This window comes from Poecilia reticulata, chromosome 5 (assembly GCF_904066995.2).
Source record: "Poecilia reticulata chromosome 5, P_reticulata-male-v2, whole genome shotgun sequence".
NCBI lineage: Eukaryota > Metazoa > Chordata > Actinopteri > Cyprinodontiformes > Poeciliidae > Poecilia > Poecilia reticulata.
Window position 1 is genome coordinate 22,425,093 of NC_088834.1, and position 13,224 is coordinate 22,438,316.

Sequence of the window (13,224 nt, forward strand, 5' to 3'; positions counted from 1 at the left end):
TCATTAGCTATGCGTACCACATAATTTCTTCCTTTGATCCATGCGAATATTTCTTTTACATCTTTGCAGCTGAAACCACACACCGGCACAGAAAGGACACAACAGGTTTCCTCATTGTCTGACATTTGATTAGATCAATTAGGATAAATCAAATATTTTTACTTGCTGAATGCCAGAATAATGAGCCTTTTTATTTTTTTATTTTTTTTATTATTACTTTTTTTACTTGTCCAAACTAAGAGGTTTTAATACTTTTTTCAGAGCATTTCGTAGAGCTGGTTTTTGTGATGGCCCTTCCAAAACATTGACTTTATTGTCCTTAAGCCACTTTGTAAATAATCTGATCAGTTGCTTAGGGACATTGTCCAGTTGGCAAAGTATTTGCACCCAAACATCAACTTCATGGCTGATGTTGCTTCAACATTTCCACACAACATTCATTCATCATGATGTGATCTAATCTCAATTGGAAAAAAAGAAAAAAATCATTACCAATCCCTCCTGCAGCAAAACACCCAAAAAAACAAGACGCTACCACCCAGACCAGTGTGGAAAAAATATGGGGCTGATACAAAACATTAATACTACTGTCAATATTTTTCATTGAATCTTATTCTGAGTTACTATATTTTGGGGGGATACAATGGGGGATACAATGGATACAATAGTACAATTGATACAACATTGTTACAACATTGTAAGTTAGCAACTTACAATGTTGCTAATATTGTAAGCAACATACTGTTGAGATGATATTTTGTTTTGAAAATTTCCCTCTTCTTCCCCCAAATCTGTTATTATTGTCACATAGGGGAGGATAGAGCACATCACCCAGTGCTAAAGTTCCCTGTAGGTCAGAGAATAGACTTTAAAATACTGCTAGTTTATAAAACACAAAACGGTTTAGCACCACAATGCATTAAAGATCTGTTGTTGTTGTATCGACCCACCAGACCTCTCAGGTCTTCTGGTTCTGGTTCTGCTCTGCATCCCCAGAACCAGAACCAAACATGGAGAAGCAGCATTCAGCTTCCATGCACCACAAATCTGGAACAAACTTCCAGAAAACTGTAAAGCGAAACACTGAGTGCCTTAAAAATCAAGACTGTTTATAGTTGCTTTTGTACCATAATAAATGAAACACCAACCACCAGTTTGATGTGTAATGATGACACTTGGAAAAATATAACGTTTCAGCTTTTGATTTTTGTGCGTTTATGATGTAAAGCACTTTGAACTGCCTCGCTGCTGAAATGTGCTATACAAATAAAATTTGATTGATTGCTTGATTGATTACGATCAAAACTGATTCATTTCTGTTTCCAGAGACCACAGGACAAAACTCCAAGTCTTTCACTTGACTAGTTTGAACAGCTTCAATGAATAAACATAACATCTGAAAATTGTACCCAGGAATAAACCAGACTTCTGCTTGAGGTGTTGCCTAAAAGTAAATGAGTCAGATGTTGACATTTAACATATCAGACGTTCACCAAAACATCTAAACGCCCAGTCTTCTTGGTCCAACAACCTTGTCAGACAGCACAAAAAACTGAATGTGTCATTTAAAAAAACAATTCAATTAGAACATTTAATTTCAACTCTAAGGTGGAAAACTATGATTTTACGGAAATAAAGGCTTGAAAGCAGTCTGTGTGTTTATATGTGATGTGCTTTATTTAGTGGATTAAGTTACTGAAATAAATAAACTTTTAAATGATATTCTAATTTACTGAATATGAGTCTATGTGATTGCATTTGCTGTTTTTCATTTCCAGTCCTCCAGTTTCCTTTAGAAACCGAAGAAGGGAGGATTACTTACAAAATGTTGCTTTCTGCTGGTGTGAGTAATGTCTCTGAAGTCCTTAAATCCTCCGGACTTCGGGTGGGGATGGTACCGTCCTTCCCCTCCCCTTGTTTACCGTCTCTTTTCGACTCACAGCTCAGGTTGTCTGGCTGTACGCCCTCCTGATGTAAAGTCTGCAGCTTTTGGGTGGGCTGCAGATTCTGATCCAGGGAGTGTTTCCTGCCGTGGCAGTGTTTGTGACTTGGAGGGAAGAAGCCAGAGATACTCGTCTCATACGAGCCCTCGCTCAGAGACCGACCCAGAGTCTGATGGGCCGGGAAATCCCTTCTTTCTGCACTGCTGAGATCTGCAATGCTGTGGTGCTCTTTCGACTTGCATTGGCTCGCTGCGTGAAAATCACCAGTTTGTGAGAAAGCAGAAGTATTCTCTGAGTTTTTGCGTTGTGCTTCAAGTAATTCTTTCTTAATGCTGAGGTCAGATTCACAGTTGTGCTTTGAGAATGCCGCGGAGACGGCTTCTCCCTGACATTTCGCAGTGCTGACGACGTCCACGTGAGTGCTCTGCTGTGGGATGTGTGCGCTCCGAGCCTCCCCCGGCTCATTCCTTCTCCCCTCCCTCTCCTTTTCTTCCTGCTCCCCCAGAGGGTTTGCAGCTGTGGTCTGCTGGGTCGGGTTTTTTTCTGCGCCTTTGTGCTTCTCCTGCATCTCGTCAAGACGCTGCTTGACTTCCTGGCTCTGGATCCAGGCTGCATTCCAGGCTCTCAGCATCCCGGAGGCCTCTACTCCCATGGCACAGGCCTTAGCCCTCAGAGCCTGGAAGTGTGGGGCGGAAAATTCACCGGCTAATCTCTCTCTTTGCATTTGAAGTGTGTTTAGGGTCTGAGATGAGCAACATCCTCCTTCGACCTGATCCAAAAGGCTACGGCATTCTTTAGCCCAGTCTGTTGCCTGTAAATATGAAACAAAACTGGTAAAGTTTTGCAGAGGCCCAGTGAGAAGAAATATACAAAGAAATATACTAAAGATTTATAAAGCTACAAACCTGTTTACAAAACCTGAACAAATGCACGACTGACATTAAATCTTTCTGCCTTTGTTCCGCCCGCAACACAAAGTCTTCTACGTTCGATTTAAAAGTGCCGACCAGTGTCCGAAAAATCTCAGCAGCAGGACTCGAGTTAGTGGTGCCAATGATCTCCTCCGCCTCCTTGATGAGCATCAAGGCATACCGTTGTTTGTCCTGGGACAAATCACATAGCATCAAGGGAAGCAAATGTATTCATTTTCCTGTAGTATTTTCATATTTTCCACCTAGCAACCACAAACCTCAATGTATTTTGTTAGGATTTTTATAACATGAACAACGTAGCGCATAACTTTGAAGTATAATCGAAAGCATATATGGTATTCAATTACTTATTTGTTGTATTAAAACTTACAAGGAACACCCCCCTGCACACACCACCCCTACTATAACTACATACTAAAATCTGAAAGTATGCCTTTTGTCAGCCTCTCTCGTATCTAATAGCCGGTGATTCCAGCATCATCCTTTGGGGATGTTTTTCCTTCTACTGGGATGAAAACAATCACTGGACGAAGCCCCACTTCCAGTTTGCCACAAGACATGTTGCAGTAGATGGATGAAACTAAATGCAGAGAAATTTGGCAAAAAACAAAACAAAACAAAACAAGACAGAAAAAACAATTAATGCTAAAAAGAAAGACTTGAAAAGGGGAGAGCTCCATCTTTCAGCTGAATAATGACCCTAAGCATACCACCAGAGGTACAACGGTTTAGCTCAAATCATATCCATGTGTTAGAATAACGCAGACAAGAACTAAAAAGAAAAAAGTGCTGCCCACTTAATCCCAGCCCCCTTCCCCAGGCTGAGGCACTCTTTCTACATCTGCAAAACTGCTAGTGACATACATCAAAAGTTTTACAGACCCAACAGCAGCATGACATGGTTGTGAATACCGATTCAAGCAGTGGTTGTCACATTTTCATTTGGAAAAAAAAAATGTGAAAAGCTCATTTAATTTCTTTACACTTCACATTTAAGCACTCTTCTGCGCAAGCCTGTTACATAACATTTCAATAAAATACATTGAAGTTTGTGGCTCTAATGCAACAAAATGTAAAAAAAAAAGGTGAAAGGAGTGTGAATACTTTTACCATGCCCTTCAATTAATTCCCCTTGTGCTTTAAAGAGAAAAATGCGCATTCAAATATGGCTGATTGTAACTGGACAGCATTCTTCTTGGTGTGTTAGTGTACCTTGGATTTAGTGAGAAACAGATTGAAGTCTTCCACGGTCTTTTCGCTGCCCACCAGTGTGTCATCTGTTGAGTAAGACTTCTTCAGAATCTGCTCCCCCTCTGTACTGAACCACAACCCCTCCTGGAAGAAGCAAAGCAGGAGTTAAGAGAAGCTGCCTTACAACTTGACTGCTAAAACACATGGTGTATGAAAGAAACAGTTCTGTACGAGCTTCATGTCTGGAAATTTCCACTAATGTGGATTTTTAGTGGATTTTTAGAAGCACAATTCCAAAGAAAGAAAGAGAAAACTGGAGTTACCGAGATGATTTTGGCCTCCGTGTCTCTGTGCCTGAGCAGGTTCTCCAGGTGTTGCAGCGACTCATTTGATTTCATCACCAACATGTGGAGCTTCTCCTCCACTTGGTTGTAAAGACTCGTCGCCAACTCCAAAGCATCTCTGGACAGAAATTGAAAACACAAAAGAAACCTGAACATGAAGTTGATTAAAATGCCCAAAATGTAAAAAGTAGGATTCTTTACACAGTGTCTGAGCTAACTTAATGAAATACTTGATATTAGTTTTTTCGGCTTCCTGTCTGTTCACTAGTAAGTGACTTTTTGAGGCTTAAAAGGATATGTTTTATTGAACACAAAAATATGTTTTCTTTGTTTTGTTTAGTTTTTTTTTCTTTTTAATTGTACAGCATTTTGTGGCTTTTCGCCTGTGTGAGGTACTCACTCACTCCCTCCCTCACCTTTCACTTAGTCACAAATTTCTAAACTTCTGACATGGAAATGAATATTTCTTTTAAGCTACAGGCAGGAACCAAACGGCAAAGCTTTAAAACCAGTACAATGATGCCCTTTAAAGTGGTGTAAAGTAGTACGCTCCATATGGAAATATACCCACAGAGATGAATCCACATAGTCAGCATTTCTACATCCACTATTTCCTCAGAACTCTGTGAGTGTGTAGAAACGGGCCTTAACATATAGCAGCTTCTCCTTTGTTCGTCTTTGCCCATGTTGAGCAATTTAAACGTCGACTCTCGAATCAATCATTGAATGAAAAAGCGTGACTAAGATTTTGGTCAGATGTAGGAAATTTTACGAACAAGACAGCATGTGCACAAGCTCGAATACTGTAACTGAGAAAAGTCTGTAGCTTTGCCGTTTGAGGTTCCTTTATTGCAGCATATAGATTTTGACAACCTGCCAAACAAGAAGTCAAAAGTTCACTCTCGTACCTATAGTCCTCAGACTGCAGAAATCTGAATTCCTCTTTCTTCATCCTCGCCAGTAACGTTCCTCCTTCCTTTTGCAGAGTCACCAGTCTGTCATCTTCCAGAACCTCCTTCATCAGAACCCTCTGCTCCTGAATGCTCTCTTGAACCTCCTGCAGGAACCAGAAAGCGGGCGGTCAAAACGTGAGACCGGATGGAAAAACTAACAGCGTCTTTTACACCGCGAACCTGTCCGACCTCGGCAGAGTCCATTTGTTTCCTTCTGTCCACTCTCTTGATGGCCCGTTGTAACAAGCTGTTGGCCCCTCGCAGGTTTGCCATGAAAGGTACGTGCTTCTGAAACGAATTAAATAAAAGGCAGAAACATGATGTGTAACTATAAAGATGCCACTCAAAGACCAATCGTATAAGATCCAATAATAAACAAGTTCTGTTTATCACCCAAAGCTTACGGCATGTCAGGGAGGAGGTCTCAAACATGCTGTTTAGGTACAGACTGAACACTTTTAATGAGCAGCAGACGACCACACAGAGAACCTCTCTTTGTGTCAAGAACTGGAACAGGAACTAAATATTTTCATCGTGATTGTGAAGCAAACAATTCTGCAACAACTTTGTGATTTTCTCATGTCTATTTGTACCGAAATCTCTGTATAGCGAAGATGAGAAATAATTCTTTGTTACCTTGTTGAATCTAAGGCTCCAACCCCGTGTAATACCCAAAGTGAGACAGGTGAGTGTCAATGCAAAGTCGCAGGTTTCTCTTGTGCACAACGAAACCACAGAAATGTGATCCACAAATGATGTCAAAGAAAGTTGGAGGCAGAAGAAAATGTGCACTCGTATGTGAAATTTGCAACCACAGAAAATATTCACACAAATATCTTCTGAAGCTACATTAAAAACTTCACTCAGTCATCTGAAATAATATTTATGAGTTTGATTTTCTCTATGCTTTATTACTAATCGGATGCTGTTAATAAAAAAAAAAAATGCTCCGTGTCTTTACATAGATCCTCATGCAAACTACCAGCTGTCGAATATTTAACACCACATCGTTATCTAGTCTCTACATTTCATGCTGCGTCAAACAACTTTCAGGCCAGGTGTTGTCGATCTAAAACTGCCAGAGGAAGACTTTATGAATTCCCTTCTGTTTAGATTTGTAATCTCATGCAAAGCGGGAAGCTGGAGCATTCATTGGTTCAAGTGAAGTACAATAAATTGTCCAGATCAAAAATGCGAGCGGAGCCTCTGTAAACATGTGAGCACCAAGACGTTTGTGCTGCTGCAAATGTTTATACGGCGCGAGCTTTGTTTATGCAGAGTGATGATGTTGTACATTTGATCACATCTAATGATGTGAAGCACCTCACAAAAATATTCACACTGACTGAACCTTGCAGAGGTTCAGTCAGTGTGTGAGCTTACATGAGACAACCAAAAATGAGGCAACGTATTCCCACTATGAATAAACCTGCTCTAAGTTCTCAGAGAGATGAAAATTTGCTTAAAAAAAACAGAATCAAGAAGACCAAAGATCAACCCAGACAGCTCAGGAATGAAACTGTGGTAAAGTTTAAAATGGGATTCGAAACACACTCCGAGATACAATAAAATGGTTTCGATCAAAGCCTGTGGCCCAGTCAAAGTCCAGACCTAAATTTAAAAAACAAACAAACAAACAAACAAACAAACAGACAAACAAACAAAAACAACTTTCAATTTAATTTAAGTGAGCTTGAGTTAATTTGCAAAGGCGAACAGGGTGACGTTTTAGTTTCTTGATCTAAAAACATCAGAAAGTGAAAGGACATGTTGCATCCTCTTATCTGTTACTCTGGTGGCATTTTAATGTTAGATTAGTAGCAAATAAAGGTATCTAAAAATGATTTGACCTTTGTTTTAGTGTGATCAAAATTTTCTTCAGATAAACTGAGGTTAACCAGTCCTGATGAGTTTCGAAGGGAAACTTTGTGGCTGGAAATAAAATACCTGATGGAACTGCACCCAGTCCTTGTGATTGTAGGCAAACGTCCCTCCCAGGTCAGAGGTCAGCTGGGGAGCTTCCACTGTTTTGCTGAGAGCTCTCGTCGAAGTGACAACATCCATCTATTAAATAAACAAAAAAAAAAAACACAAAGACTTTGAGGAAGTATGATTCATCTTTTATCTGACTAAAACTTTGAAAGAAACTGATGGGAAGTGAAAGTTGCTGTGACCTCTGACCTGCAGACCCGGCTGCTTCTCCGGCCGGGGACTGCTGTCCTTGTCGATCACCATGACGATGCTGTGAACAGCGTGGAGGGCTTGCTCCTGTTACGGCAGGCGAAAAGTCAAACACAAAACATATAGGGAGAATATGATTTGCATTCACAGAGCATTACTGTATTGTTTAAGATATTTAGACATGACATAATCTTTACATTAAACCACAGTACATGCAAAGTTTATAGCTTTATAGCACATTTAAACCGGGAGTAAACACCCTTCACCCTCAGATCCTGTATCTATGTAGAAAATCAGACAGGGGCTTTGGCAGAAAATGCCTTCCCAGGACTATGAATCTTATCAGACGGCTTTGTGAGCGTGTGCGTGCAGTTTTCATGTTTTAACCTGCGCCATCAGTAGAGCCTTGTAGAGGTGAAGCGGAGGCGGCTTCTTCCTGCCATTAATCACCAGAGTCATTCCCAGCTCTCGGACGTCCTTTCTATGAAAACATTGCATCACGTTAAAGCACACCAGAGCTTGACACAGTATCCATTTTTGTGAATTCTCACTGCAGGCTTGAGCTACTCTAAATTTTTGCATTCCTTTTCTTATTTCCGTCTGACAAGAACCTGCTCAAAAAACAACTATAGGATCTCTCAGTCCCATTCTAGGGATTATTATTATTATTATTATTGGGTTGGAAGTCCCTGCGAAAACTTACTTCCTGTTACCTGTTGTGGGCCTGATGATGTCACACCTATTTTTGTGCTCATTTGTATGCATTAGTTTAATGATGCCATGTGATTTCCCTGCGTTGAATCTGAATCTTTTCCACTCTCACCATGCTATGTGACCTATTCTACTTTGGTCAATCAGATATCCAGGACTCTAGGTGTTGGAGAGAGAGAGAGAAAGACGTGTGCTGCTTTATGACAATTAAATCAAAGAAGAGGAAGAAGTCAAATTACATTTCATGTAAGTTGTATCTACTCAGAATGAATTGACAGGCCAAATTATCAATGTGCCAGATGAAAATCATGTTAGCACGCTAATGTTAGCCTAGCGCTACAGCAGTGTTTCCCAATCCTGGTCCTCAAGACTCATTATCCTGCATAGTTTAGGTCAGTAGTGCCAAAAAAGTCCTGCATGTTTCAGTTCTCTCCCTGGTTTAATGCACCTGGATCAAATGATGGCTAATTAGAAGGCCAAAGAAGAACACTGACATGCTGAAAAGGTTGTTGCTACCACCAGGGAGAGAACTAAAACGTGCAGGATGCCGGCCCTCGAGGACCGACTTTGGTTTAGGTCTTCATCTGTTGCCACAGACCTGACCTAAAAAGAATGGGTAGCTTAAAAGTTTCTGTAGGATTTGATAGCATGCTGAGGAGGTATTCACATACCACTTTTAAGGGCTTCTTTTTGAGCAGGCAAACTATTTTGTGTGAGCTTACATGAGACAAGACTGCTAATTCTGGCAAGACACTACATACCAGACTGCTGGCAGCTGGTCTGGCTGCAGCAGACTGCTGTGGTATGTCTCTTTGCTGCAGACACTGGACGGTCAAAATAGCAAGAGAAAGAGCTTTTGAATCTTAAAAGTCAGCAATAAACCCAGTGTTAACAAGTGATGCTGTTAAAGTTCTTTATGAAAGACAGTTGTGTGGAAACACCGGAAATGTTGGTCATTACTAGATGCTCTCATGGGTTGGATATGGATGACTAAACTTAAAAAATATATATTGCAGAGAAAAGGTTATAAACTAACAACACAACACTGTGTGGCTGGAATGCAATGCCTCTCTTTTGTAAAAATAAATAAATAAATATGCTGGAAGTATTTCTAAATGATGTTCTGCAGCCCTCTTGTGGCTAAATGTGTCACTGCATGATGGTGCAATCCAGTTTTCATTCCTCTCGGCTGAAAAACAAAGGGCTTGAAACCATTTTCCAGTAACTCACACACCGTTTAGGAGATAATTATTAAGGACAGTATGTGACTTGTCTGCTGTACCTTGGTATGGAGTGTAAGTACAGCAGCAATTCACAAATGCTTTCTGCTGACACAAGAGGGGACATCCACTCCTTCCTGTCACCATGGACCTCGACCACCGCCCTGCCATTCCTGTCCCTGCTGCCTGCAAATATAGAATAAGAAAAAAAAAAAAAAAAAAAAAAATATATATATATATATATATATATATATATATATATATTTTTTTTTTTTTTTAAAGAAACACACTGGTTTGTTAAATGCACAATCAAATGGTTGTTAGCTTGGGCTTCTCAGTTTTTACAAAAAGTGAATAAGATAAGAAAATCAACTTGGATTGTTGTCTATTTAATCATTTCATCTACAGTGTTCAAGATGTCTGGGTACATTTAAAGAGAACTTGTCTATCTTATCCGATCACAAAAAATGTACTTTGGTTTCATGTTTTAGAAATAATCTTTACATTTTTTGAGAGACTTATGAGCACAATTTACCTGGTAAACAAATAATGCCCAGTTCCAGCAGACTGCTGATCTTCCTCCAGCAGGATTGTTCTGTTTGTGAACCTGTTGCAGAAGGTTGTTTTTCCACCTTTATGCTGAAAAGTTTGGAACCCAATCCATTTATGCTGGACGTGCTCGAATCTGAATCTGCTGAAAACACAAACAAAACTCTCGGTTTTCAAAACCAGGCACTAATTTTTGCAAAACAGAGAAGCAAGACAGAGTTAAGTAATGAAGCTGTATGCATGGCATGCTTCTTTCCAACGCAATCACGTCTTTCCCCAAAAGGTACTTGGATTTTCCATGTGTGCAAACTGCACATTTAAAAGATTGTGTGAATAGATTTTGACTTTTGTGGTTTTTTCTTTGTGGTCTTTGGGATGTTGTTGAGCAACTTGACTAATTTCCCATCCATCTGAGGTTTGGGATCGATGACTGAAGATCGGACAAAGCTGTTTGTCCCAGCAGAACAGTGATTCCAAATACACACCAAAACAAGAAAAGTCCTGCTAGCATAGGTTTTCTTGAATGGTCCTTACCCTCAAACAATTAAAAATGTATACTGTATATATTATGCTTAACAGATGGAAAGCGGACTCTACTATTCTAGCTGCAACTTAGTCAAAGACACGCAGAAAAGTCTTATGGAGTTAGAGTTATGTGAATACTTAATGTATATTTCAGGGTGTATGTATCATGTGTCATCTGTGGGGATTAGAGGACAGAAACTTAAACTTCCTGTTTCTATGTTTCATTAAAGTGGGAAGCTTTATTTCTTAACTGTGCATGGGAAAGAATGGTTCAAATGAATATTTAAATAACTCAAATTTACACTATATATAGATATAGTGCAAATGTTGAGTGATCCTAAATTTGTACATATTCTTTCTACCAATCCTTCCATATCAACAAGTATTTTTATTTGCGTTTAAACAAAACAAATTCAGCACAGATTCACAGCTTTATATAGACAGTATGTACAAAAATAAATAAATAAATTACAAAGTCTTAGCCTGGCAGCAAAGTGAGACAGACTTCCTAATTGACCTCCTCTCAACAAGGCCCCGTCTATAGTCCCCACTATTTTAATAGTCCATGACAAGCATGTCTCCAGCCAAGACCTCAGCTCGTCCCTCCGAGGGCATTCTTAGACACGAAAACAAGAGAGGAGAGCAGAGAAACTTCCTCCTCGCATGTCATTCTGTCTCCCTAAATTAGACAAATGCCCTGTTTTTTTTTTTCTTTCCACCCACTAGGTTCAGAGCCTCTTTTACTGGGGTGCAGGTTGCTATTTCCGTTCCCTCCCCTGATAAGAGGAATGACGTGAATGTGACCGTCCAGCCAATGATCTCAGACAGAACAGGGGAGATTCCCCGGAGGATGATTGTGCTGAAGTTTGATCTTTGACTTTTGAACCCTTGTTCTGAAGAGTCTTTATGAAGCGTAACCCTCAGAGGAGCCACATTCCCTCAAACACAACAAGGTCACGGTAGAGTTTCTTGCACTCGTTTTTTTTTTTTTTTTTTGCTTGAAAGTTGGGAGATTCTTTGAGCATTGAGAAACACTTCATTATGAATGACTGCCTGGGCATAATGTTAACAATGTGTGGACCGTGTGTGTGTGTGTGCGTGTGTGTGGGCCACTTTCTAAAATGAAATCTGCAGTGAATTAGCCAATGGAGACGATGAAACGTCTCTGCTTACCTTTTTTCAAGCCCTTCAGTCTTTCCACGTTTGAAGCCTCCTGCTCTTCTGCTGTACTATTTTCATGCCGCATTATGCTGGTTAGTGTTTCAGGGCAAACATCACTGTGGCTCCTGTTGTTGATTTTGTACAGGATAGGACTCCCTGTGGGGGTGTCCGACAAAGCAGACATAGATCTCACTTTAACTTTGTGTTTTCCCGATGGTTTTGCAACCTCCCCTTTCTGGCGTGTCTTCAAGCCTCCGTCGGACGTCGCCAAGGACACAACCGATCCTGGATGCTTAAAAAAAGCCTGTCCCAACTGGTGAGAAATTAGTTTACCGTCACTGGGGCTCAGTCCAGAGAAGGGTTTTAAAATCACAGCTGACTCCTTCATCGCGTTTTCTGATTCACAGCTCAAAGGACGGTGACATCCCGCGCTTTCACAGGACTCACTGTCCGTCGCAGGTTCTTGGCAGTGGTTGGATAACTTACACAGGTGGTCTTTTTGACCTTCAAACGCCCCTCCGGGTCTTACATCATCATCCTCAAACAGTCCAACCTCGTCCAAGGCACCTAGGAGGTCCACGCCTCCCCTTTCAAAAGGCACCGGGTTTTTTAGCGCTGCTACATAAGAGTCTCTGTATCTACATTTCAAATCCAGGTCAATAAGATCCTGATCCAGCTGTCTTTGGCCGCATGGCACACAGGGCTCCTCTGCATACTGCAGGGTCTGTCCGCTATTTCCAAGTGGGACGGGTGGCGGCTGTCTCACAGGTTTGGGCAAAACTAAAATAGGTTGAGTTTGTTTATCCACAAATTCCTTCCCTTTCGCAATGTCCACCAAGTCAACATAATCCCCCTCCATTTCTTGATAGGTCAGACTCTCCCAGGTGTTAGGAGAAACCCAGCCCACAGGTTTGTTCATCGGTTTGGACCCTGATCTGGGCGGTCGCCTTTCCATTTTGATGAGCTTTGAGGATGCGTGCGACGGTCTGAGAGATGCTGACATCCTGTCTTCTTGTGGCAACCTCACTGCCTCCACTGGAAGGGTCGATGAATTGAAGTGGGAGGAAGCCGAGACCTTCTTGGTCTGAGGCGCTGCCTCACCACAGGCGGGGACAGCCTTAGGCTTATCTAAAAACTCTGGAATTGAAATTTCAGACCACGGCAACTTGATCACACCTTGATCTGTGCAAAGTAAACAGCGAGACAGAGGAGTCCCGTGGCGTCCTTCATTGATGTCCTGCAGCCACTCCTCGGTGAAGAGGCAGGGGTAGGAAGTCTCAGGGATCGGCGTCTCCTCAACCTCTCGACATCCCTCCTCCAAGAGGCTCTTGAGGACAATCCGGGCCGCTTGGTCACCAAAGGGCTCCACCTGAAGATAGAAGTCTCCAGGACGCAACAGCAAAGGGTTCACAGACGCTAACTGGATGACGGTTTTGTCGTGCAGACAAAGAGGCCAGCCCTCACAGCGGAAAACTACGTCAGAGTATCCAGCCTGGAAAAAAAAAAATATTGTT

The 13,224-nt window shown here is 41.2% G+C and overlaps 1 protein-coding gene across 4 annotated transcripts in view; it reads right to left on the reverse strand.

The window, feature by feature from the left end:
* Positions 1 to 13,224, reverse strand: part of quob (quattro b) — a 35,861-nt gene that overhangs the window by 6,775 nt on the left and 15,862 nt on the right. For 2 of the 4 annotated variants that reach the window (XM_017305028.2, XM_017305027.2), the window contains exons 3-14: positions 11,723 to 13,202; positions 10,011 to 10,169; positions 9,538 to 9,661; positions 7,932 to 8,025; positions 7,545 to 7,631; positions 7,311 to 7,427; positions 5,544 to 5,651; positions 5,319 to 5,467; positions 4,390 to 4,528; positions 4,088 to 4,210; positions 2,849 to 3,046; positions 1,823 to 2,754 (exon numbers count right to left, since the gene is read on the reverse strand). In XM_017305028.2, coding sequence (XP_017160517.2) covers positions 1,823 to 2,754; positions 2,849 to 3,046; positions 4,088 to 4,210; positions 4,390 to 4,528; positions 5,319 to 5,467; positions 5,544 to 5,651; positions 7,311 to 7,427; positions 7,545 to 7,631; positions 7,932 to 8,025; positions 9,538 to 9,661; positions 10,011 to 10,169; positions 11,723 to 13,202 — 3,710 coding nt within the window. The remainder of the gene's footprint in view (positions 1 to 1,822; positions 2,755 to 2,848; positions 3,047 to 4,087; positions 4,211 to 4,389; positions 4,529 to 5,318; positions 5,468 to 5,543; positions 5,652 to 7,310; positions 7,428 to 7,544; positions 7,632 to 7,931; positions 8,026 to 9,537; positions 9,662 to 10,010; positions 10,170 to 11,722; positions 13,203 to 13,224) is intronic. The other 2 variants (XM_017305029.2, XM_008409362.3) reach the window with 2 other exon arrangements.